The 25,354-nt window shown below is 32.9% G+C and overlaps 3 protein-coding genes across 8 annotated transcripts; 2 read left to right on the top strand and 1 right to left on the bottom strand.

Annotated features, from left to right (window-relative positions):
- Nucleotides 1–6,488: 6,488 nt before the first annotated feature.
- On the bottom strand, nt 6,489–10,343 carry LOC140968323 (probable transcriptional regulatory protein At2g25830). 2 transcript variants are annotated; one of them, XM_073429254.1, is made up of 7 exons: nt 10,104–10,339; nt 9,838–9,998; nt 9,055–9,116; nt 8,216–8,372; nt 7,826–8,100; nt 7,242–7,362; nt 6,489–6,975 (listed from the first exon to the last, which is right to left on the bottom strand). In XM_073429254.1, the coding sequence occupies exons 1-7, from the start codon at nt 10,201–10,203 to the stop codon at nt 6,883–6,885; spliced, it is 969 nt and encodes a 322-aa protein (XP_073285355.1). In that variant the 5' UTR covers nt 10,204–10,339; the 3' UTR covers nt 6,489–6,882. The 2 variants fall into 2 exon arrangements, with proteins under 2 accessions (XP_073285355.1, XP_073285356.1); XM_073429255.1 differs by lacking the exon at nt 7,242–7,362 and having other exon boundaries at nt 10,104–10,343.
- A 3,058-nt stretch (nt 10,344–13,401) lies between these two features.
- Nucleotides 13,402–18,316, top strand: LOC140968311 (protein unc-13 homolog). Its single transcript, XM_073429234.1, has 5 exons — nt 13,402–14,009; nt 14,755–15,621; nt 16,166–16,621; nt 16,859–17,048; nt 17,137–18,316. The coding sequence occupies exons 1-5, from the start codon at nt 13,455–13,457 to the stop codon at nt 18,063–18,065; spliced, it is 2,997 nt and encodes a 998-aa protein (XP_073285335.1). The 5' UTR covers nt 13,402–13,454; the 3' UTR covers nt 18,066–18,316.
- Nucleotides 18,317–19,424: 1,108 nt separating this feature from the next.
- LOC140968279 (protein NONRESPONDING TO OXYLIPINS 2, mitochondrial-like) lies at nt 19,425–22,046 on the top strand. 5 transcript variants are annotated; one of them, XM_073429191.1, is made up of 3 exons: nt 19,425–19,643; nt 20,145–20,263; nt 21,855–22,046. In XM_073429191.1, the coding sequence occupies exons 1-3, from the start codon at nt 19,528–19,530 to the stop codon at nt 21,878–21,880; spliced, it is 261 nt and encodes an 86-aa protein (XP_073285292.1). In that variant the 5' UTR covers nt 19,425–19,527; the 3' UTR covers nt 21,881–22,046. The 5 variants fall into 5 exon arrangements, with proteins under 5 accessions (XP_073285292.1, XP_073285288.1, XP_073285290.1 ...); XM_073429187.1 differs by having other exon boundaries at nt 20,145–20,314; XM_073429189.1 differs by lacking the exon at nt 21,855–22,046 and adding an exon at nt 20,670–20,817 and having other exon boundaries at nt 20,145–20,314.
- The last annotated feature ends 3,308 nt before the right edge of the window (nt 22,047–25,354 follow it).

Raw genomic sequence — 25,354 nt, 5'->3', positions numbered from 1 at the left:
ATATTAGGGGTGTCAAAATCAGACACGACCCACCAACCCGAAAAAAATCAGCTTTGGGTTTGAGATTTTCGGGTTCGGGTCAGATCGGGTTGGACCCGATATCTTACCTAAAAAAATTGATCGGGTTAAGTTGGGTTGGCCCGAAAATTTTAATTTAATTTTTAAAAATATTATTAATAAATATTACCTACATTTTTATATATTGTATGTTTGAAAAAATATTTATTGTATATTTATATCATACATTTTCATAATTTCATATTTATTTTGAACATTTTTTATTTTTAAAACAATTGTTTATTTGATTTAATAAAAATATTTTATATTTCTACAATTATTATTTCAAATTTAAATCATATATATGAGGGAGATATTGTTATTATGTGTTTAAATTAAAATATTATTTTTTTTAAATTTTATTTAAAAAAAACTTTAAAAAAATCGAAATCAGGTTAATCAGATTGAACGGGTTGATTCGGGTTCGGGTTAAGTGTTTTCGGGTTGGATTTGAGTTGAGCAATTTTTGAATAGTACTATCATCCAAACCGATCCAACCCACCCAACTCATCCGAATTGACACCCTTAATCTGTATAAATATTATTGTCTCACGTACATTTTTTTTTTTTTTGGGAAACAACATATTAATATATTTAATTATATAAAGAAACAAAAACTAATATTAATAAATGTTGGAAAGTGGAGAATAGTAGGAGAGAAGATATGTCCCAGGATTGGTAACTATCCATATATTAATAATAATGATATAATATAATATAATATAATATAATATAATATAAATGTAGTGTGTGCGTATTTTGGTGTCGGCATGGAGTAAAATATTTAAAAAATAGTGGAATTTAATGTTAATATTAATGTATATTAATTAAATAATAAAATGGTTGAGGAGAGGGTGCCATGTATATTTTGTGGTCCGCTTTTGAATTATTAAATGATGATATTATTGGTCTGTCCTGCCCCCTCCCTTGTTTTCTGTACGGACATTGTCTTTTCCATCTCTTCCAACAAAATAAAAGGAGTGAGACACTGCTTTGCGGCTGCCTCTCTTTAATTTATCTACTATTTCTCGGACGAACAGATAACACAATTTCATAATTACCATTTTCCATCCGTCCCGGTTATTTCTTCTTCTTTTTTTTCAAATATATATTTCAATTTTTATGTTTATTAATATTTTTTCTTGATTTTATTTTTATTCAAACGTGAAATCTTTTTTTTATTTAATCAAATAAATTTTACTTTTCGAATTGTTTTTTTAATCAGTGTTAAAAAGAAAAGCAGTCTATATACATGAGACATGTAACATATATTTAAGATCTTTTTGAGGGTAATAATTCACTTTTCATAAAATACGTTGAAATAAGGGCAAATTTGAAAAAAAAATGCATCGGTCTATCTTTGATTTAAAATTCAGTACCTAGAGGATTTTTTTTACAAATTAATACCTGACAACACTATAAACTTAGTTTTAACTACCTACAAAAATAAATTTACATTTTTACCCTTTTATTATTTATATAAAGATATAATTTTATTCACCAAATTAATTGTGTGTTTTCCATCTACCAAAGTATTAGTACTTGTTATGGTGTTTCAAATACTTGATTTTATTATTTGAATACTCCAAATGTGTACAAAAATACTATATTTTCGAACAATCACCATAAATTCAATCATTGTTGGTTTTTTATTAAAAATGCATTATGTGACTTATTGATGTCATTTTATTTTTTTAAAAATATAGTTCATCATTCATCATGAAATAAGATTAAGTACTTATTTTGACATATAAAATATCTATTTTGAAGTTTCAGATATTTTATTTGGCTCTTTAAATACTCCAAATGTGTAAGAAAATACTGGATCTTCGAACGATCCCTATAAATTCAGTCATTGTTTATCTTTTCATGAAGTGTGTATTTGGATGACATATTAATCTCATTTAATATTTTTTTGTAAAAAAATCAAATTCCAAACTAATCATGTAAATTTATAAGTACTTAGTTTTACTTGAGAAATACCTATTTTGAGTTTGCAAATACTTGATTTCGTAAATGAGATACTCACAATATGTATTAAAATACTGGATATTCGAATAGAAAACGTAAATTCACCAAGTATTGGTATTTCAATTGAAAATGCATTTGGATGACATATTCATCTCATTTAATAAATTTTTTGTAAAAAAAAATTCTCAAATAAGCATGAAAATTTTAAAGTACTTAATTTTACTTGAGAAGTACCTAATTTGAGTTGGAAAATACTTGATTTCGTAAATGAGATCCTCACAATATGTATTAAATATTGGATATTCGTATAGACAACTTAAATTCTCCAATATTGGTATTTCCATAGAATATGCATTTGGATGAGAAGTACCTAATTTGAGTTTGCAAATACTCGATTTCGTAGAAGAGATACTCATAATATGTAATAGAATACTGGATATTCGAATGTAAGTTCACCAAATGTTGGCTTTCCATGGGAGATTCGTTTGGATGACATATTTATCTAATTTAATATTTTTTGTAAAAAAAAAAAAAATTTCCCAAATAAGCATAAAAATTTTCAAGTACTTAGTTTTACTTGAGAATTATTTATATTGCAAAGACTTTATTTGGTACATGATATACTCATAATATGCAATATAATACTGGATATTCGAATATGCAACGTAAATTCACCAAATGTTGGTCGTTCTATTTAAGATGCATTTGGATGACATATACATCTCATTTAATATTTTTTTGTAAAAGAAAAAACAGATTCTCAAATAAGGATGAATATTAAAAGTACTTGATTTTACTTGAGAAGTACCTAATTTCATATTGCAAATACTTGATTTGGTACACGAGATACACATAATATGTAATAGACTATTGAATATTCGAATATACAACGTAAGTTTACCAAGTATTGGTCTTTCCATGAAAGATGCATATAGATTACATATTCATCTTATTTAATATTTTTTCGGTAAAAAAATTCTCAAATATGCATGAAAATTTTAAAGTACTTCGTTTTACTTGAGAAGTACCTAATCTGAGTTTTCAAATACTTGATTTCGTAAATGAGATACTCACAATATGCATTAAAATACTGGATATTCGAATAGACAATATTTCCATTAAAAATTCATTAAGATACTTATTCATGTCATTTAAATAAATAAAAAAAGTTCATTATTCATCGTGGATTAATTGGGAGATACATTATGAACATAGTTCGTAAATGAGCTTGAAGTTTGCACTTTAAGCATATCTATCGATTCATGGATTAATGATTTATAAAATACTCGTCAATATTAATTGACAATACTTTTTGATATTCATTGAATGACTTATTTGACAATTATACTTATTTGACATAATACTTATTGGTAATTATTCATTATACTTATTAGTATTTTTTTCTTTATATTTATGAGTATTAATTTATAATATCATTAATATTCATTCACAATACTTGTTGGTATTCATTAAATGACAAGACAATACTTTATTTGATATCATCCTCATCAATATTCTTTCATAATATTTATTGTTAATCATTCATTATATGTATTAATATTATTTCATTATACTTATTAGCAAATTTGAGTTTTTAAAGGGTAAAATCAATTATCAGTTGAATCTAATTATGTAATACTTGTAACAATTTAAGCATCACATTTTTATTTTATGGATCTCATCATCAAAGGCCACTCAATATTGACTTCAAATAATATATTTTGATATAATCAAATAATCGAATTTGAGTACTTAAATGGTAAAATCAAGTATTTGTGGACTCGTATTAGGTATTCTTTGTATTAATTTAGGTATCACATTTTTACTTCACGAATGTTATCATCAAAGACCACTCAATATTAACTTCACCAATTTAGATACTCTTCGTATCAATGCATCTTCCATTAAAGATCAACACTTGATGAACTTACGTTGCCTATTCGAATATCCAGTATTTTAATACATATTTTGAGTATCTCATTCAAGAAATCAAGTATTTGCAAACTCAAATTAAATACTTCTCAAATAAAACTAAGTATTTTAAAATGTCAATACTTAGTTGGGAATTTGTTTGTTTGTTTTTTTTTCTTTTTTGTTTTTACAAAAAAAATATTAAATGAGATGAATATGTCATCCAAATGCATCTTCCAAGGAAAGACAAACACTTGGTGAGCTTACGTTACATATTCGAGTATCCAGTATTCAATTACATATTACGAGTATCTTATGTACCAAATCAAATATTTGCAATCTCAAATTTTGTACTTCTCAAATAAAAATAAGTACTTTAAAATTTCTATGTTTAGTCAGAAATTTGTTTTTTCTTTTACAGAAAAAATATTAAATGAGATGAATATGTCATCCAAATGCTTTATTCCATAGAAATATCAATATTTGTTGAACTTACGTTGTCTATTCGAATATCTAGTATTTTAATACATTTTGTGAGTATCTCATTTACGAAATCAAGTATTTGCAAACTCAAATTAGATACTTCTCAAGTAAAAATAAGTACTTTAAAATTTTCATGCTTAGTTGAGAATTTGTTTTTTTTTAAAAAAATATTAAATGAGATAAATTTGTCATCAAAATGTATCTTCCATAAAAATACCAACACTTGGTGAACTTACGCTGCTTATTCGAATATCCAGTATTTTAATACATATTGTGAGTATCTTATTTACGAAATCAAGTATTTACAAACTCAAATTAAAGTACTTCTCATTTAGGAAGTAAAATTAAGTATTGGTAGACTCGAATTAGATATTTTTTGTACTAATTTAGGTACCAAATTTTAACTTCACAAATGACACAATCAAAAGTCACTTAATATGACTTGAAACTTAAGTATTTTCTTACATATTTGAAGTATTCAAATAGCCAAATCAAATATTTAGAACTCCAAAATAGGTATTTTATCGATCAAAATAAGTACTTTTCCTAATTCAACAATGAGTGAGAAACTGTGTTTTTTCAAAAATTAGATGACATAAATAAGTCACCTTAATGCATTTTCAATGAAAATACCAACAATTATTGAATTTATTGTGATAGCTCGAAGATACAGTATTTTCTTACACACTTGGAGTATTCAAAGAGTCAAATAAAGCATTTAGAACTCCAAAATAGGCATTTTGTATGTAAAAATAAATACTTAATCTTATTTCATGATGAGTGATGACCTATTTTTTTAAAAATATAATGACATGAATAAGTCATCCTAATACATTTTTCATGAAAAGATCAACAATGACTGAATTTATGGTTAATGCTCGAAAATATAGTATTTTCTTATATATTTGGAGTATTTAAAGAGCGAAATCAAGTATCTGAAACACCATAATAGGTACTTTGTATGTCAAAATAAGTATTTACTTTTATTCCATTACAATTGACAAACAGTATTTTTTTGAAATTATATTTTAAATGGAGAAGAGAGATAATTTTTGTGAATAAAATAATATATTTATTTAAATAGTAAAGGGTAAAATTGTAAATTTTGTTTTATGAGGATTTAAAACTAAAAATATGGATCTGTCAGGTAGTGAATCCTAAAAAATTATGGTTATATACTGAATCTTAATTGAAACATTGATTTAGGTATTTTTCTGAAATTTGCCGTTGAAATAATCCATTTTTGCTTGTGAACTGCAAAAATTAGAAGTCGTAGATTTGTCATTTCCCCTTAATGATATTTCCATTCAAGTATGACAAAATATACTACAATTTCGAATTCACCGTCGACAAGATAATAAAAATAATAAAAATAAATAAAAAACATAAGTTTCAGAGATATATCATGTGTGTGATTTCTACTGCGAAGTGCATGAATGGTGGCGGCAATACGTCGGATGGGTAAAATTTTTGACTCAAAACCATATGCCAGCAGCAGCCACCCTACTATAAATACGTTCTCCCTAAATCCCATGAAAAATCAGACCTTTTTTTTTAAAATTCGGGTAAATTTTAGGACCACACAGATTTATTTAATTTTTGACTTTTCAAAATGAATGGACCATCGACATCAATGCCAGTGAATTTTGCTTTTAGTGTAGGAAGTGTCACATGTAAGAAAGCGATGGGATCGAAGCATGAGTCGGGACGGATGGGCTCGGGTTCGAAGTTTTCTAATGAATTTTTTGTTTACGATTTTTCGAAAAGATGAATTGAAACCTGGGTACGAGCCAAATGTAACCTTCAAGGATGGATATTGTCCCGGAAACCGATACGTTTCTTGAATGGACGTCCACTTGAACTTTAATCATGATGAGTTCATATGTGAAAACTCGCATAACATTAAAAAGCTACAAATTGAATAATTGATGAGCCAATGACAGTTGAAAGTGGCTTCTAAAGCATTTGAGCCGGGCTGAGAATCCCAAAGGTGGTCATTAAAACTCGTAGCATTCGGGCCGAGACAATTTCTGCGCTAAAGAAGAAAAAAATATTATCAAAGAAACTAGAGAGAACACCATGCAATATACTATCATGGTAAAAAAAAACATAAACTAAATATATAGGTACAGCGATAATTATCAAGAATCAAGAAACATTTAAAAGTTTAAATGAAATGTGATTAATCCCAGATGAAATGAGCATTGCATTTTTCCTCTGCGTGTCTGAGTATAAGATTTAGCATTTTTTGAGAAATGACAACTGCCTCGATAGATTATGCTCCATGCTCTAGCCTCTAGGCAACAGTTCATGGTTCTCTTTAATCTGTGAAGGCTTTGTTGCATTCGATCCTATGCAAGCTGCAAATATGCGGATTCGACGACCCCAAATCTTGGTTTGATTTCGGAGCAGCGAATTAACAAAAGTGAGAGCCAAGCTGTTGCTGTCTGGTCTTGGAAATCATTTCTGATCAGTATACACGGCATCAACATCGTCAAGTTCAAGTAATCTGGACATCAATTCTTTGTTCAAGTCCATAGCTTCATCATCGACCTGCCACATACATTTCATACACTGAGAAATTGTTTGATACGGAAAACATGCATGGAAACAAGAATGAGCCCAGGATTTGCAACGAGAAAAAAGGTTAGACAGGGAGACTCTGGAAACTTTGAGACTCGAAGCTTGAATTTGTAGAAGATAGAATCTCGATAGATTACAGAATGTTATATTGTGGTTAGGAAAAACAAAATATTGAAATGTTATACATGATAAAACCTTGCCATTTGAACTAATGGTATAAAGAACTTTTGAGGTACCTCAATAGGCGTTAAAGGAAGAAGCTCAAATCCATTGTCAGTTTCAAAATTAATTTCTTCTTCCCGAAGTTTTGATAAGATGACTGGGTAGTTATCCATCGAACTCACGATCTTAATATATCTATGCAAGGTCGCACGAATTAAAACAAAAAAAATTAGATAATACTGCCTCAAACAAATAATTTGAAGCCAGAAATGCTTATAAAAACAAAAAAAAGTAAGTTTTTTTCCCTGTTGCATCCAAACCAGTTTTCAAAAAAGCGCCGCCACACCACCCCGATTTTTAGAAAGGTGATGCCTCTGAGCGCCTTTAAAAAAAATCGGCCGCTTAGGCTGCTGCCTAGTAGCCGCCTAGGTGACTCAAAATCCATCTAAGTGGCTATCTAATTCAAATATAGATTTTTTTAATTTTTTTAATTTAAAAAATATTGTTCAGCATATTTTTCAATTAATTTGTATTTGAATATGATATAGATGAATTATTTGAGAAATATAAAGATTAACAAGAAGAAATAGATATTTAGGTAAAAAAAACGCATAGGCGCTAGGAGTTTTTCACTCAATTAAGAAAAAGTCTTCCATACCTTTCCGAATCCTCTTCAGTGTCATCTTCATCGATGGACGGTTCGATGACATCATCAGCTCCAGCATCTAAGGCAAGAGCAAGAAGTTGATCTTTGACGGATTCTGCTGCCTTTATATTCACAACCCGAGCACGTTTAAACTTGAACATGATGGATCCAGAATCTGCCATTTTCCCACCACAGTCCTTCACTACCTCTCTAATAGCTGCCACTGATCTGTTTACTTTATCTGTTAACACCGAAACTATCATACCCACTCCCCCATAACCATAGACCTGAATACGCATACAAAGGTATTTGAGATGGAGGCAAAATGGCCAAAAAAGTTGAATCTGGATTTGCAGCTTGCTTTAAATATGAAGGGACATAGTGAATTTGAGGTTTAATAACCTCATAGAATTTTTCTATGTAGGCTTCCTGGTCTTTCTCTGAAGCTCTCTTGATATTACGATCTAGAATATCCCTTGGTATATCAAGCTCCTTGGCTTTCTCGAATAAAGCAGCTAAAGTTGTGTTAGATATCGGACTTGAACCCCCTTTCTTGACCCTGGACATTAAAGAATTTTAATAGATGGAGAATTAAACATAAAAACATTTAAAACAATCTTTATAATACAAAAATAATAAATATAAAAAACAAGGCTGAAGCACTGAGGAGTTGTTGAAATCGAGAAAATGATTCAGTCTTGGACTTTGGAGTGACACAAAACTCCATCCATCAATGTGGATTTAGTTCTTGCTGAAAACCACTTCGTGCAAAACTTGGATTCATAAGAAGTGGTCCAACAATAATATTTATAATTATGAATACTTTCACAAGTGCAAGTCAACAGTTAGGGTACCATATGTTCAAAATTAAACACACTAGTCAGATATTAAGCAACAAAGGCCACCCAAAACTAACTTAATGAAAGATATCGGGACTTGCACATAATTGACTATGAACAACTGATTATGGGCTTTGATACCATGTCAGAAGTCACTTTAACAGAAAATTTGAATTCATGAAAGGTGGACTGGCTGTAATGACTGTATTTTAACAGTTTTGAGTTCTTTGTATGGTAAGAATGTCTTTTTGAACTAAATCTCATGGTCCTATATGCATGAAACATGCAATGTCATTTACGCACGGCCATGTATTCTTCTTTTATAATTGTTAACAGACAGAAAGTTGTTTTGACAATGAAGTCTGTCATATCACGCTGTTGCAAAGTCGTAGCACCACTTACGCAGATACAACTTCCTTCCCAAATCTAGCGTACAGTTTTGCTTTCTTTGCATCCTGGGTGGTCTGCATAAAAGCCAGATATCTAAACACTTGATATACAAACTGTTTTAACAAACAAAGATAAAATAAACCAATGCACCATACACCAAAAAACATATAGTGATATCAATTCACCGTTTGTCGCAACTGACATAGTACTTTTTATTTTGTCTATTTCTAATTAACTTATAACTTCCCACTCTTAAGTTAAGTCAGATTGGCATAATGTGGACAACAAATTGATAGAGAATTGCTGCGTTCAGATAATTTGGTTACTGATCCTCCAAATTCTTGCACAAAACATCAACGCTGGAGATAGTGGAAATTACACACTGATAGTTCAAGAGAGAGAAAAAATTCATTTCAGATAGTTCAATAACTCAGATTACTAGTTACCACTTTCCAGTCATGAATTTCTAATCATGTTAAAATGCGCATCAACTTTCTGATCAGTGTTAAATTCACACCTCAAGAAACCATGAACCAAACAGAACGAAGTAGAACAAATACAACACAAAATGTGCTCTAAAGCACATCTTCTCTTTTTTTATGAATAAAAGATCCACCAAGACTTGATCAGATTTCACATTAAAAATAAACCTCAACCAGCAACTATATTCATCTGAAATCGCAGGCCTCTACTTCAGCTCCTCAATTCACATAGCAAATTAAGAGTTCATAACTAATAAGAGAAAAATACAAATGCCACATTTCAACACAGACCCACACATTTCAGCACAGATACCTTTCTGCCGGCAATTTTGCAGGAGCGCCTTCCCATACACAGAGGAGTGCTAGTCCATATATTTCTTTTGGAAGTATCACATTGAGGCCCGTAAAATGAAACCCAAGAGCCAGAAGAATAGGACGAAAAAAACGACAGCTTTGTACTCAACAAACCAGTTCCTGATTCACCATCAACAACAAAAAACTGTCACAGACATCATACTGGGAATTAACAAAAATTATGGAATATTTCCACAAAATAAACGAAAACCAAAAGGGCTTTACTATGATAAGAGCAGGAGCTGGAGGGTTTAAGAGAAAACCCATTTGAGAGTCTGACGATTATCGAACCGAATGCTCTGATTGTAGAAGATGGAGGCACCATTTGTTAAATTTTATTGGTTTCTTTATATCTTCTGAAATCTGAATCCCATTAACCCTTTGCTGAAGACGCGACGCATCGACTTTTTCCCAAGTTCTCTTGGAGCTAATTTTGTTGCTGATGCTAAGATCACAAATCTTTCCTCAACATGGTCCGAAAAAAATGTAAAGGCCCAAAGAGAGGGTCCAGTTGAACATAGGTTTGGGCCTAGTTTCTATATCCTTATTCCTTCCCGATTATCTTTTTATGTAGTAAATGATAATAATATGGAATCAAATTAAATTAATATAACTAAAATTTTGAAAGTGTCCATAATGGATAGGAAAAAACTGCAATATATGTTTATTTTTTTTGTGATTTTGATTCTTTATATTATTTAATTTTAATTTTAGTATGCTATCGTTGTTGTTTTGATAATTTTAATTATTTTTCCGAATACTGATGTGTATAGTGACACATAAGCATTACAAATGGAAAAAAAAAAAAGAAGTTAAAACTGTCAAAATTTAGAATATGCAAGAGCAAAACTGATTCAATCACATAGATGACAAAATCGCAAAAAATAACATGAAAGGAATAAATATGTCTGAACTTCAAATAATTTTTAAGATATGAGAAAGTAGGAGGTCTCCTCCAACCGCAACCACCATTAAAATTAATTTAAACGTGATTAAAGATTGATAAATCCATGCCTAACTAACCACCAAAATCCAACCCCATCCCTTGTGCATTCCAGCTTTCATGCAATTTTTTTTCGTTCCCAAATGCCAAAATGTGTGGACGCCTCCTGTTCTGTTTCCTATCAAATTAATTTTTTTTTGTATAATTTACAGATAATTCTAATCTTAATTTCAGTCGATACATTGTCATTCATTTTGGCGTGTGGTTTAAACTGAGGAATTAAAAGTTTTCTGAGTATTAAGTGTTTTTGCAAAAAAGTGCGTTTTTAAATTAAAATAATTAATAAAGCTATATTTAATTTTTCATATGTCAATCTATTCATATTTATTAAATATATAGAATATTTTCAACAATATTTGATATCCTATTAAAACCTCATTAAATAAGGTCAAATAAGCAAATCATTGGAAGAGAGTAAAAATCGTCATTCCTTGAATGATACAAAAGTCCACTTCAATAAATAATAAATGTATAAATAATGAAATAATAATGTATATTTTGAATTACAATAATTTGAGTGTGTAACGTGGAAAAAGATGGGTCACCAGACAGAATCAATAATTATTTTATCATGCTGATATAGAATGCACACCAACAGCTTTCATGTAATCATTTTTGACATAGTTTGAAGTATAATATCATTAATTATTTGATATTTCATCTCTCCTTATTTCGTCATATTGTTTATTTATCTTATATTAATTCAATGAATTTAAATTACGATATTATTTTTAACAACTAATATTATTAATATTTTATTAATTATTAAAAAATTAAAATAATAATTTATCATCTAATTTTAAATTTTATCAATCAAATCAAACAAACTCTTATTTATCAATCAAATTAAATATTATATTAATTATGAAATTTTATTTATTTTTACTATATTAGATTATTATCTACGTATTATTATGATATCTTTAATTTAAAACGATATCTTTAATCATCACCAAGATATTATGAATGCCTCCCTTGGAAGTAATCCTTCTTACATTTGTAGCTCGATATTATGGAGTAGGTCACTTCTGAAAAAAAAGGTTGTGTTGGAAAGTGGGAGATAACTCGAAAATACCAACTTTTGGAGAGCATTGGATTCCAGGGACACGAGATTGTGTGTCCCCTCTTCCTGAGTATGAACATTTTGCTACAGCCAGTACCCGGCCTCATCGGTGGGGAGTCATGTAATGAACTTCTCTCATCCACAATCTCTTCCCTCCCCATCTTGTCAATGACATTTTGGCTACCCCTCTCTCCCAAACTCAAAAAGAGGACTTCCGGTTTTGGGCTTACGATCCGGAGGATAAATATTAAGTCCCTGACGGTTATAAAGCGACGATTGGCTTCTTTGATTCTCCTCCCTCGAATTCCAATAATCATTCCTGTTAATGGTGGCGTTTTATTTGGTCTCTTAGTATTCCTCCGAAGGTTCGTATCTTTTGGTGGCGAGTTATTCAAAATATTATTCCGATGAAGCAGAATTTAATGGCACATCATGTCCCGGTTCTTGGAGAGTGTCCATTATGTCGTCAACCTTGTGATTCAACTGTCCATGCTCTCTTCTCTTGCCCGGTTATTAAGCGCTGCTGGAAAAGAACGTATTTTTGGCCGATTCTAAAGTTATCATGTCATCTGGAGGTGATGGACATTTCCCTTTGGATGAAAAAAAAGTTGAGTATCCATGAATTTGAGGCATTTGTGATGCGTGCTTGGGCGATTTGGAGTGAGAGACTTCGGATCACTCACATCCACAAAGATTGTCATTTTACTATCAATATAGAGTGGTGTGAGAGCCTTCTACAAGACTTCCAGGAAGCTCGTCGTGCTTTGCGGATTCCTCCTGCCCGTGACCCATTGTGTTCTTCGACATCCTGGATGGCTCCGCTTATGCACTCTTTCCGAATGGATGTTGACGCATGTTATAATGAGCACACTCATAGATATTCAATTGGCAGTGTAATCCGTAATCATGATGGACAACCGATACTAGTTTTGGGAAACAAAATTGAGAAGCCCTCATCTGTCTTGTATGCTGAGCTTCTCGCTTTATTAAAAGGTCTCAATATCTCTAGTACACTTAATCTCCAACTTCATCATATCTCATCGGACTCTCTTCTCGCCATGCAAGCAGTCTTGGGAAAAGATGAGAACCCCAGTTATGCCGGGGCTCTAGCACTATATATCAGACGACTTCTGGCTCATCAGGGTAGCCCCAGTCTGAGTCATGCTCGGCGTTATGCGAATTGTGTTGCTCACCTCATTGTTATTTTTGCTTGTTCGTCTCCTTCTCCTTTTGTTTGGGAGTGTGGAAATTTTCCATTTTGGGTGATTGATCTTGTAATCAAAGACATTTTTTCTTTTCAATAAAGTACAAGAGTTATCACCGTAAAAAAAAATACTTTTAATAATTTTATACATTAATTAATATATTACTAGTTTATAGTAGATGGTTATAGTTTAATAATTATCATTATAAAGCAAAATTTAAATAAAACGCATAATTGGAATTAAATCTATTTCAAAAAGATTTACGACCTTCCGTTGTCTCTCTTTACCAATCACGCGGTGGAACAATGGCGTCTCTCTTCCGGGACCGCTCCCTCGGCTTCAGCAAAAGAGATTCCTTTTCCTCCTCTAACTCCGCCGCCGCTTCTCCGTCATCCGCCACCTCACGCCTCACTGCCACGTCAGCTGCCGCCTCTTTTTCGCCGCTTCCCTCCCCATTCGGCGACCTCACTCCCACTCTCTCCGCCGCAGACCTTCGCGCCTCGGCATACGAGATCTTCCTTTCCGCCACTCGCTCCGCATCCACGAAGCCTCTCACCTACATTTCCAGCAGCAATCTCGCTAATTCGCCCAACAATTCGAGTAGTTCTAATGGAAATTCGAGTAGTACTTTGCAGAGCTCATTGACTTCGGCGGCGGCTTCTAAGATGAAGAAGGCGCTAGGGATGAGATCCATTAGTTCGAAGCGGAGCTCCGACGGTGGAAGTCCGGGTAATTCGGGTTCGGGTGGGAAAGTTAAGAAGCCAATGACTCTAGGGGAGTTGATGAGGGTACAGATGAGGGTTACGGAAGCCATGGATACTAGAATTAGGAGGGGTTTGTTGAGGATTTCTGCCAGCCAGGTCAGCTATCACATTACTCTTATTTCTTGCAACATTTTTTCCAATTTTATCTCTTCATCGAAGAAAAATTCTGTCTTTGATTGTAATATGTCACTGTTGTTTTAATCTGGTAAGGAAATGAGTTTTCTGCGGTTTCAGCGTTGGATTTGGCGTTGGTGCTGTAAATTGTTGATTTTGACTTTTAGATTGAATTTGAGATATGAGGTCTACGAGAGGCATTAGAAAATGGTAACCGCGTGATCTGAAGGATACTGTATTGATGTAATTAAAAGAGTAGATTTGCTACTCTTTCTTTCGTTTGTTTTCTGTTGATAAAATTTGTGCGTTAGTTAATGATTTTTTTGGAATTTAAGTTTCAACATTTCTGGAGTAAGAGGCATTTTAGGAGTTATGTGACGTCATTTTAACTGTGTTCGATAAATCTCTTGTTTTCTATGAGTTGAGTTCTTCAAAATGTGTAAATGAAAGTAATAAAAAATTAGCTGAATATATTTTCTTGCTTTTTAACAGAGTGACAAATGTGCTATTTTGTTTAGTTTTTTCCTGCTGCCTTTCTTAGTTTCTGTCAATTGACTTTCAAAGATTTATGTGCCATCACACATATGGAAATTTATTCTATTATGTTATTTTAAACTCTAGATGTATTGTATTTTGTTTTTTCGCTGGTTCAAAGATTTAATGAATTGTCTGTGCTTCATGTACTTTACCATAAGGTAAAATATATAGTTTTTTCTGGTTGTTATAGGTTGGAAGGAGAACTGAGTCAATGGTCCTCCCACTAGAGCTTTTACAACAATTCAAAGCCTCAGATTTTGCGGATCAAGAAGAATACGAGGCATGGCAGAAGAGAAACCTTAAAATGCTTGAGGCTGGACTACTTTTGCATCCTCACACGGCATTGGATAAGGCTAATACTTCTGCTCAACGACTGCGACAAATTATTCAAGGAGCCTTCAACAAGCCTCTGGAGACTGGGAGAAACAATGAATCAATGCAAGTCCTTCGCACTACAGCAACGGTGCTTGCTGGTAGAACATCTGACGGATCTCTGGATTCTTGCCACTGGGCAGATGGCTACCCATTGAATACCCGGCTCTATGAAATGCTTCTCGAAGCCTGCTTTGACATAAATGATGAAACATCTATCGTGGAGGAAGTTGACGAGCTGATGGAACTCATAAAGAAAACTTGGGGAATCCTGGGACTAAACCAAATGATGCATAATTTATGCTTCACCTGGGTTCTGTTCAATCACTATGTGGCCACCGGACAAGTTGAAAATGATCTAATACGTGCAGCCGATTGCCAGCTCGATGAAGTCACAAAAGACTCAAAGATAACAAAAGATCTAGTTTACTCGAAGATTTTAGATGCTACTTTGACTGCCATGTTGGGATGGACTGAGAAAAGACTCCTGGCATATCATGAAACATTTGATAGTCGAAATATAGAGTCCATGCAGAGCATTGTGTCGGTTGGGGTCTCAGCGGCTAAGATTTTGGTTGAAGATATATCAAATGAGTATCGCCGCAGAAGAAAAAATGAAGTTGATGTGACTCGCAGCAGGATAGACACTTATATAAGGTCATCGCTGCGCACTGCATTTGCTCAGGCAAGTTCCTCTGCTGTTCTTGTAGAGCTTCAATTTTGAAAGGAAAACCTGGTTATTAAATTGTGAGTCGGGTGGTCAGTGACAATGCCTCAGTGTGTGAGCTTAATTAATTTCTTCCACTGCCTGTACAGGTGGTGGGGATGTAATTATGTGATCCTATGTCCATTACTTACTTTATCCATAATCATTCAGAATGATCACATTTTTTAGCTTTTGATGACCAACACGTGCACATACATCGATCAGAATCATCATCATCTGTGAGATCAGTCTACCGACAAGCAAACCTTTCATTTTCTTGAAACACCACCTGTCTTGAGTCAGGGTCCAATTACATAATTAGCTATTTTCGACTAGGAAAAAGAGTATGAAAACTAATATATAGTAACAGGAGTGGGTTATGTGTAAATTATCGTGGGCCTTTCCCGAAGTTGAAACCCTCCTGGAGTATGTAACAGATCAGGTTTTCTCCCACGCTATTCCTTTTCTGATCAACTCATGAAATATTCAGATAAAAAAGATATTAATAATATTGAGTTAACAGAGGATGGAGAAGGCTGATTCCAGCAGGCGGGCATCTAGAAGTCGTTCAAATCCCCTTCCTGTTCTTGTAATCCTTGCAAAGGATGTTGGCGAGCTTGCAGCAAAAGAAAAGGACATATTTAGCCCTATTTTAAAGGGATGGCACCCTTTTGCCGCAGGTGTTGCTGTTGCCACTTTACATGCTTGCTATGGGAACGAGCTGAAGCAATTCATATCAGGTATCACAGAGTTGACCCCAGATGCTGTACAAATACTGCGAGCTGCAGATAAATTGGAAAAAGATCTTGTCCAAATTGCGGTAGAAGATTCAGTGGACTGTGATGATGGTGGGAAGGCTATTATTCGTGAGATGCCTCCTTTTGAAGCTGAGGGTGCAATGGCTCAAATGGTAAAAGTTTGGATAAAGACTAGAATAGAGAGGTTGAAGGAATGGGTTGACAGAAATCTCCAACAAGAGGTACCTTATACTGATTCTTTACTATAACAACAAAATTCAGATTTTACAAGTTCATAAATTGAAAATATCATTTTTTTATTTAGTTTAAATAAGAATTTTTACTACTATTATCAAAGACTGTTCTCTAAAAAATGATTTCACAACTCAATGGTGTACTGCTGTTTCGGTCTTGACAGTGGTAGAAATGTTTTTTTTGGCAATGGAATTGTTCATGTCATTGTTTTTCTCTGATTTTAGATTTGGAATCCACGAGCCAATCAAGAAGGATGTGCTCCTTCAGCTGTAGAGGTTTTGCGAATAGTTGATGAGACCTTGGATGCTTTCTTTCAGTTGCCGATACCAATGCATCCAGCACTGCTCCCTGACTTAATGACTGGACTTGATAAATGTCTTCAATATTATGTAACGAAAGCAAAATCGGGCTGTGGTAATACTAATACTGCTCAGCTCAACCATAATATTGATATAATTGTCAATGTCCTAGAAGTCAACTTTATGAAATCTTTGGTATGCAGGATCAAGAAACACTTATATTCCTACGATGCCGGCATTAACCAGATGTACCACTGAGGCGAAATTTCAATGGAAGAAAAAGGATAAATCAATAAACTCTCAGAAGAAGAATCCTCAGGTTGCTACAGTTAATGGAGATAGTTCTTCGGGGGTTCCACCACTTTGTGTACGTATAAATAGCTTGCATAAAATACGGATGGAGTTGGAAGTTGTTGAGAAAAGAGTAGTAACCCTATTGAGGAACTCAGAATCTACTAATTTAGAAGATTTTTCGAACGGATTAAGTAAGAAGTTTGAACTCACACCAGCTGCTTGCATTGAAGCAGTCCAACAATTGTCTGAAGGAGCTGCTTACAAAATTGTATTCCATGATCTCGGCCACACTTTATGGGACTCACTGTATGTTGGTGACCCTGCATCGTCTAGAATCGAACACTTTCTCCTGGATCTTGAGAAAACACTGACTATTGTAGCAGACACTGTTCAAGAAAGAGTGCGTACCCGTATTGTTGCTGACATAATGCGAGCCTCATTTGAAGGTTTTTTATTGGTATTGCTTGCTGGGGGCCCTACACGAGCCTTTTCTCCCCAGGACTCACAGATAATAGAGGATGATTTCAAGTCCCTTAAGGATCTATTCTGGGCCGATGGGGATGGATTGCCTGCTGACTTAATCGATAAGTTTGCAACCACAGCAAGAGACATACTTCCCCTTTTTCGAACGGACACAGAGAACCTCATTGATCTGTTTAGACGCTTGATTTTAGAAACATACGGTTCATCAGTCAAATCTCGACTCCCATTACCTCCAACATCTGGGCAGTGGAACCCAATTGAACCAAATACGTTGCTGCGACTTTTGTGCCACAGGAACGATGAAACCGCGTCAAGGTTTCTCAAGAAAACATACAACTTGCCGAAGAAACTGTGAGAGACGCTATCTTTTGGTGCAGGATTGTGGACTACCAAGTGCAGAACTTGGCCATAAATTCTGTAGTTTTGGTTGCCTTGAGCCGCTGCATAGCCGTGTACAGTAATTCTTCTGAAACTTCTTATGGGGTTGAGTTTCAGTGGGGATTGGATTAGTGTTGTCTCATTCTTCTATTTTATTTTAATTAATATATATATTGTATTTGTTCCTGTTGTTTCCCAGTTGGTTGCCTCATAGAAGATCCTCATTCATTCGTTCTTTAATTATATTTCGCTAAATGCATTTTTTTAATCATTTTGTTATGTATCCAAATTTATCTATATGTAGTGGTATGTTTGCTATACGTCGAAGAGAGTGAAGTAATAAGCAACTACACGTTTATTTCGTAGGAGAGTTGCATTTCTTCTCAATTTGGATGTAAAGGTTATTGGAAAAGTTTTCTTCATTAAGCTCGATCATGCTATTCGACTACCGTGGTGAAAAAAGTAAAACCAGAAGTCTTTAGAAGAGAATCATAAGGAATTTTGGTCTGTGCCACGCCCATACATCCTTTATGATTTTTCATTCAAGATGTCTATCTATTTATGATCATCTTGTATGTTTTACTCAGATGATCACGCGTAGACCAAGCCCAGAAGGAGATGTCCGAAGACTGCATATTGTTTTTCTTATTTTTTAATTTTCTAAAAATTGAAAGATTTTAAAAAGCATTTAATAGCAATTTTTTTATTTATAAACAAGAGTCTATACAAAGGGTGTCAAAATAAGATCTGACCTATTAACCCGACACGGTTAACCTGAAACCCCGGTTTGGGTTTCAGGTTTTCGGGTTGGGGTCAGATCGGATTGGACCTGATAACTGATCTTAAAAAAACATGATCGGATTGGGTCGGATCTGGTTCGGGTAAACCCGGATTGACCTGAAAATTTTAATTTTTTTTAAAAAAATATAATTAATAAATATTGCCTATATTTTTACATATTCTATTTTTTTAAAAAATATTTATTGTATGTTTATATCATAAATTTTTATAATTTAATATTTATTTTGTATATTTTTTATTTTTTAAACAATTATTTATTTAATTTAATAAATATACTTTATTTTTCTATAATTAAACTTTTAAATTTAAATTATATATATAAAAAAGATTTTGTTATTTTGTGTTTAAATTAAAATATTATTATGATTATTTTGAATTTTATTTAATTTTAAAATTTTTTTTTTAAAAAATCGAGTTAGTCGGGTTCGTGTTCAGGTTAAGAGTTTTTGAGATGAATCGGATTCGAGTCGTAGTTGAGTTAGAGCGATTTTTAAACAATAATATACGCCAACCCAACTCGACCAATCTGACCTATCCGCATTAACTCCTAACTCAGCCTAGCTCAAACTCTGAAACAACTCGCTTCAAAAACTTCTCTAGAACCCTAGCTCCCTTCAATTACAACGATTTCGCCATTAATGGCGTCGTGCTACAGATCAATCTCAAGGCCTGGATTCAACCTTCTCAAATCCACCTTCGCGAAGCCCTGCACCAGAGCTCAATCCTTGCGCTCCCCGCCGTCCCTTTTCTCTAGGTTTTCATTTCAAACCGTACTTTAGTTATTTTTCCACGATTGATTTTGTTTCTGCATATATGTTGGATTGATATGGATTTCCTGCTAAATCTCTTATTATTATCAGAATTGGATTTTATCAAACACCACCAAGCTCGTGCTTTATGACGTGAATCATTTCAAGATTTTATCTTTTCCTATTTTATCAATGAGTTGCATGGATTTATCGTTCAATCGACGGCAGTTTATTGTAAAAAGACGAACCCTATTATTTCTATGCCCCAATCGTAGAGTGCACCTGGAATTAGTTGCAGAGCCAAGTACGTGAAGATGACAATTTTATTTGTCTTGGGATGAAAGTTGCATATTAAGAAAATTAATACCGAGATATTTATTTTAGTAGCAAATATCTGTTCTCTTTACATTTCTGAATGAGTTTTTTATTTGGATTTTAAATGCTCGGGTCATCTAAATTCAAGACTTCTTATGTCATCAAATCAAATGTAAGATCTTGCATTTCAGGCCATGGTCGCAAATGGGAGCTTTACAGTCTCTGTTACCACTCCACTCGGCTATTTCCTCGGCTAGGTTGACTTCTTGCCTGGGTGCTGACACCATTGGTTGCAGATCCTTGTCTCAGGGTATGCTCTGCAGTGCCAACCCTGGGGTTTGATAGATTTTGTATTGTTTATGTAAGAATACTTCCTAGTTTTTTCATATCTTAACAAAAATGCTGTATTCTGATCATCTGATGCTATCTTTCCAGAAGCTTTGCTTCAACAGCGGCGTTTTTAGTTGATTTTTATGCAGCAAATACAATTTTGGTGAAATTCCCAACCAAATGTGGAATTCTCGCTGAAGCTTGTTTATTAGGTGTCTTTTTTGCTGAAGTCAATAGCAATTTAGTGGGAAAATTTAATGGAATACGATGAGATCTTACTGTTTAATTTAATTTAATTTAGTAATTCGTGGAGTCAAAATGCATATTTAGCTTTCCTGAGACTTTAATCCAAGTGCCTTGTTTGATATATGTGTTGTTATTTATAGGAATGACAACGTGTAGCATGGGGCTATATTGGTTTAGCTGCAATATACTTTGGAATGTATTATTTAAGGAATGTAATGTCAATTCAGTGAGCGAACATGTAGATAGAGTTGCATGCTCTTCTTAAAACTAAACGTGTCTTTACCTTCATTTTTTGCACTTCTTAGCACAAGATTGAGCCAAAGACAATAAGTTTAAAGACTTTTACGAAGAACCGTAAACTTCAGTCATTAGATTGAGTTTACAGAATAATGATTCGAAACAGACTTTATGATATCCAGCCATTGGGATTTCTTCTCGTGTTCTACACACCACAATTGATTGAAATTTCCAGGTAGCGGCTTTATCTGTTTATCATGTGGTTGGTTTTGTTATAAATTAAGTTTCTCCTGGGCTATACCATTTGGTTAAATAAAAGTTACTTGGGGAAGATGAGTGTATTGTCCAGCTTATTCGGCTGAAACAATGTGTTTGGCTATAAGCTTGAGGTAGGAGCCCAAGTCCAAAAGATTAGTCCTTCTATGACCACTCAAAAGTCGTCGTGACGGTGCACAATTTTACCCAGCACTTGCGCGGAGCTGACACCTATGACCATCTATCACTCTATTATCACTGCACTACAACACATCGAATCCCGAAATTCTTGTAAGAGAATGCAGCGTACACCGTGTTATATTGTTGGGCACAATAGCTTATTCCTTCTCAGCGGCATCAATGGTGTAATACTGTAATTCTTATGCCATGTGAAGATGTCTATGTGGTCCCTTATCACAATGCATTCTTCTCCTCTGTCGTTACCTTTCTTTAATAGAATTATCTGTCCAAATCGCCTCAAACCTGTTGAACGTTTATCATCTTTCTTTAAAATTTGAATACGGTCATGACTTCTTCAGCTCAAATATACTCGAGGAAATTTTTAGATTTCAATTAAAAATACAAGAGCCGTTATGTTTCTTAATATGTAATCGTTTTATTCTAAATTGAAAACTCTATATCATGTCTGACAGACTAGAAGAGGCATGGGTATATAATTGATTTTATTGACTTTATGACGACTAATTGCTGCAATCAACCATTTCCTTTTCCTCTAGTACTTGTAATTTTCTTTTTGGGTTCATTTTTCATAGATTTGTCTGATGTATATGGTATTAATGCTCAACGTGTGGATTTTCGTCTTCTTGTTCCAGAGCTAGGTATCTGTGTTGCCCGATAATGGACGATGGTAATTGATGAGTGTTTATAAGCTGAAGAAGCTATTTGGTCAGATGGATCGTATCTTCTTCTTGAATCAGAGTTCTTTCTATTTGGTTTCAAGAATCAAATTCTTGACAATTTTGTATTGCAAGAATTCCTTGGTTAAACTTTGGATGGTGTGTCAATTCCTTGTATTACTTCTTGCCTTCTCGAAACGTGCTTTTCCACATATCTGGTTTGAAGCCAATACAATACTTAATGTAATTTTAAACCAGCTGCCATTAGATAATATAATGTAACCCCTAACAAAAAACTTGGTTTTTAGATAATATTTTTGTTTTGTGTGATGAGTCATGCTACATGTATAACAGTTCTTACAACACAAAAAAGTCAATTAAAAAATTTTATTTATAAAAATGTCGCTATATAATTATTGTATATATTAATGTATAATATATATTTGTTGTATCTTAAACATAATTCTTGTGTGAATTATACTATAGGGGGGACTGCAACCTAATGCAACTGTATTTTATACTCGTGTTGTGCGGACAAACTCGTATTGTGCGGCGCGTGAACGCTTGCTTCAGGCCTTTGTGGAGACAGACACTTCAGGGCGGAGAATCGGGCAGGTCTGTGGTGTATCGGGCTCTGATGGTTCGCTTGTTCGGGCTTGCATAAGATGGAACTTGTGCAAATCCTCGCTTGAGAATGATTCCTCCGATCCGTGAAATTAAAATTGGGATTTTATGGCTTAGAATAGAGATGTAGATTTGGTTGGTTTAAATTGGTTATTAATAATATGAAACTATGAAAATGTATATAATTTATGAACATTTGCTAATTAGGATAGGACGAACATTAATTATTCGGTAAATAGAAATGGTTCATGATAGTTTCATAAATTGAGTTTCATCAACAAAATACCTAAGCTAGAGTCGATCGAAATACATGCATGCTCCATATTCCAATACATTTAATTTATTTGTTTACTTTTGTAGAATGATAATATTATATCTGCGGCTGACTTTGGGATTTGAAACGCATGGAATGGTCTTTGCACCGTTAATTAATTCAATGTTTTTTACAATATCACATTATGTACGTAGTTTATATATATGTACGTTAATCTCTAATGTTTGAACACGTCACAGCGTCAGCGAAGCATGTGCATTGAAAGGCATGGCTTGGAGATTTTCGACTAAGAACTTAATCGGCGCACGTAACGAATTGGGTTCTTCAATTCACCTTATAACGCTACTCGGCCAAATTCTTATAGAATTCTTGGCCCAATAATCCAATGCGAAAAACAGAATTTATTTTCAATTTATCGCGTTATTAATTGTATGTGTACGTATTATGTGATCACTGATAAAATGTGTGAATTGTCTAGGATCGAGTCTTTGTCATTTTACAAAAAATTATAACTCATGGTAACGGTAAAACTCAAATCTTTTAAAACGTAAACAGTTCAAACGACATGTTTCGATTGTTCTACCCAATAAAAACAATTAATAGGCCCAACATATTGTTAATTACTTTCTATACTATTTATATGATATATACTATGTTATACTATACTTACTATATAATGATACGATTGGTCGTTTTAATGAATGAACAAAATTACCACCATTCAATAAAAAGTCATTATGAAAACATATTTTAATATATTCTTAAAACAACTAAATAATTTGTTAATCTTGATCAATAAATCAAATATTTGAAACAAAATAATTAGGTTAAAAAATATGCATATGTGTGAGTTAGTTACCGTGATTACATATAACAAATTTTATTTTAGCAAATATTAGACGTAGTAAGACATGGTTAAGATGGGGCATGACAACTACATGGTTAGGATGGGTCATGACAAGTTTCTCAATGAGAGCTTTAAGTATCTAGGATCTTTTTTTCCAAAGGATGGGGGTTTGATAAAGATATACTACATAGAACTAAGTAGGATAGTTGAAATGAAAGAATGTCTTGGTTGTTCTTTGTGATTGTAAAATACCTTTAAAACTTATGGAGAAGTTTTACAAAAAGATAGTAAGACTTGCTATGTTATATGGAGCGAAATATTGGGCTATGAACCGAATAAATGAACAAAAGATGAGTCGCCGAGATGATGACGTTAATGTGGATGCGCAAATATAGGAGAATGGACAATATAAGAAAATGGATCGCGCAATTAAGATGTCAGACCATGACAATAACTCACATTAACAGAGGAAGATGGAGACCAAAGAAATTTCGGTTAACAACGATAAAACTGGATAAAATTCGTTTAAAGAAAAAAAACAATGTAATTTGTATCACTGTATATATTTTTTAGACAAAAAGAAATAAAAAGAAACACATATATTAGGTCCCACTTCATTAGTGTTTGTATATATCAATATTAGGGAAGGGTGGTGGTTTAGTGGGCCTGAAAATGAAATGGGATGAAGTAACAATCTCACTCTAATAATGTGAACCAAACTGAGCCTTGAATATAAAATATATCATGTCTTTATGTTTGATTATGAATAAAAATTGAGGTCATAGTTGTCCATTTTGAGACACCAATTAGTTTTTACGAAATTATCATATCTATTAGATAAATTATGTTTTTCATATAATTTATTTTTAACTACAAATCTAATATACTTTAAAAATTCAAAAACTCACGTATTATCTCTACAAATTATATGTTTATATAATTTTATTGTCGTATCAAAATAATAATTTAAAAATATATCAAAACTTTATGAATCAATTCATCTGTTAATTATCATAATCAGGGGACGTCTAGGATTTAGGCTCGGGAGGGCTGCTTACAAAAAACAGACAAACAAGTAAGAGATAAAAAACAAATATTTTATCGGTTATATTCAAGTAAGCATCGTATGTATGTTTTTAACAAAAAAATTATGTAAATGGAATTCGAAGTTCTTTAAAATTTCCAAAGTCTTTAATGATAATATCAATACATATATTTTTAGAAATTTTTTTTTTACTAATTATCATCAATGCATCCGAGAGAAAACAATCATCCATTTTGCTTCTAGACCTAGTTTTGATGATATTTATAATTTAGAATGATTGCTTTGTACTGTAGTAGCCGTAGAAATTGAAAGAATAAATACAAGCACAATTTTTTTTATAAGTAACGACATTCATCAGGATACATAATAAGTAAATTCATAAGGAAATTGCATAATAGAGCGCATCTGCAAAGTAGAAGTTATTTGATGATAAAATTAGTCAGAGCATCCGAGTTAGGACAAAAAAACATATTTATTCGTTTCACTAGATAAAACAAAGCCAAAATGTTTTCCAAAAAAATATAACAAGATCTATATTTCAATTCAAGATTCTATATAGCACAAACCAAAATTTCTAACACACACAATTCTGAAACGATAAAAAATTAATTTAATAAATGTTGTGATTAAAATTTAAAGTAATATGATCACCCGATTTTCTCTTATCTTTTTCGTTTAATTTATTT

This window comes from Primulina huaijiensis, unplaced genomic scaffold, assembly GCF_012295235.1.
Source record: "Primulina huaijiensis isolate GDHJ02 unplaced genomic scaffold, ASM1229523v2 scaffold3501, whole genome shotgun sequence".
Lineage (NCBI taxonomy): Eukaryota > Viridiplantae > Streptophyta > Magnoliopsida > Lamiales > Gesneriaceae > Primulina > Primulina huaijiensis.
This window is presented reverse-complemented; position numbering and strand designations above follow the sequence as displayed.

What these genes read in the sequence shown, in the direction of transcription:
- LOC140968311 (XM_073429234.1), top strand. Translation starts at nt 13,455, where the DNA reads ATGGCGTCTCTCTTCCGGGACCGCTCCCTCGGCTTCAGCAAAAGAGAT. An exon ending in TGAGGATTTCTGCCAGCCAG is followed by an intron (nt 14,010 to 14,754) that starts GTCAGCTATCAC and finishes TGGTTGTTATAG; the next exon opens with GTTGGAAGGAGAACTGAGTC. An exon ending in TGCGCACTGCATTTGCTCAG is followed by an intron (nt 15,622 to 16,165) that starts GCAAGTTCCTCT and finishes TTGAGTTAACAG; the next exon opens with AGGATGGAGAAGGCTGATTC.
- LOC140968279 (XM_073429187.1), top strand. Translation starts at nt 19,528, where the DNA reads ATGGCGTCGTGCTACAGATCAATCTCAAGGCCTGGATTCAACCTTCTC. An exon ending in CCGCCGTCCCTTTTCTCTAG is followed by an intron (nt 19,644 to 20,144) that starts GTTTTCATTTCA and finishes CTTGCATTTCAG; the next exon opens with GCCATGGTCGCAAATGGGAG.
- LOC140968323 (XM_073429254.1), bottom strand. Translation starts at nt 10,203, where the DNA reads ATGGTGCCTCCATCTTCTACAATCAGAGCATTCGGTTCGATAATCGTC. An exon ending in GGGAAGGAAGTTGTATCTGC is followed by an intron (nt 8,373 to 9,054) that starts GTAAGTGGTGCT and finishes TTTAATGTCCAG; the next exon opens with GGTCAAGAAAGGGGGTTCAA. An exon ending in ACTGAAGAGGATTCGGAAAG is followed by an intron (nt 7,363 to 7,825) that starts GTATGGAAGACT and finishes GACCTTGCATAG; the next exon opens with ATATATTAAGATCGTGAGTT.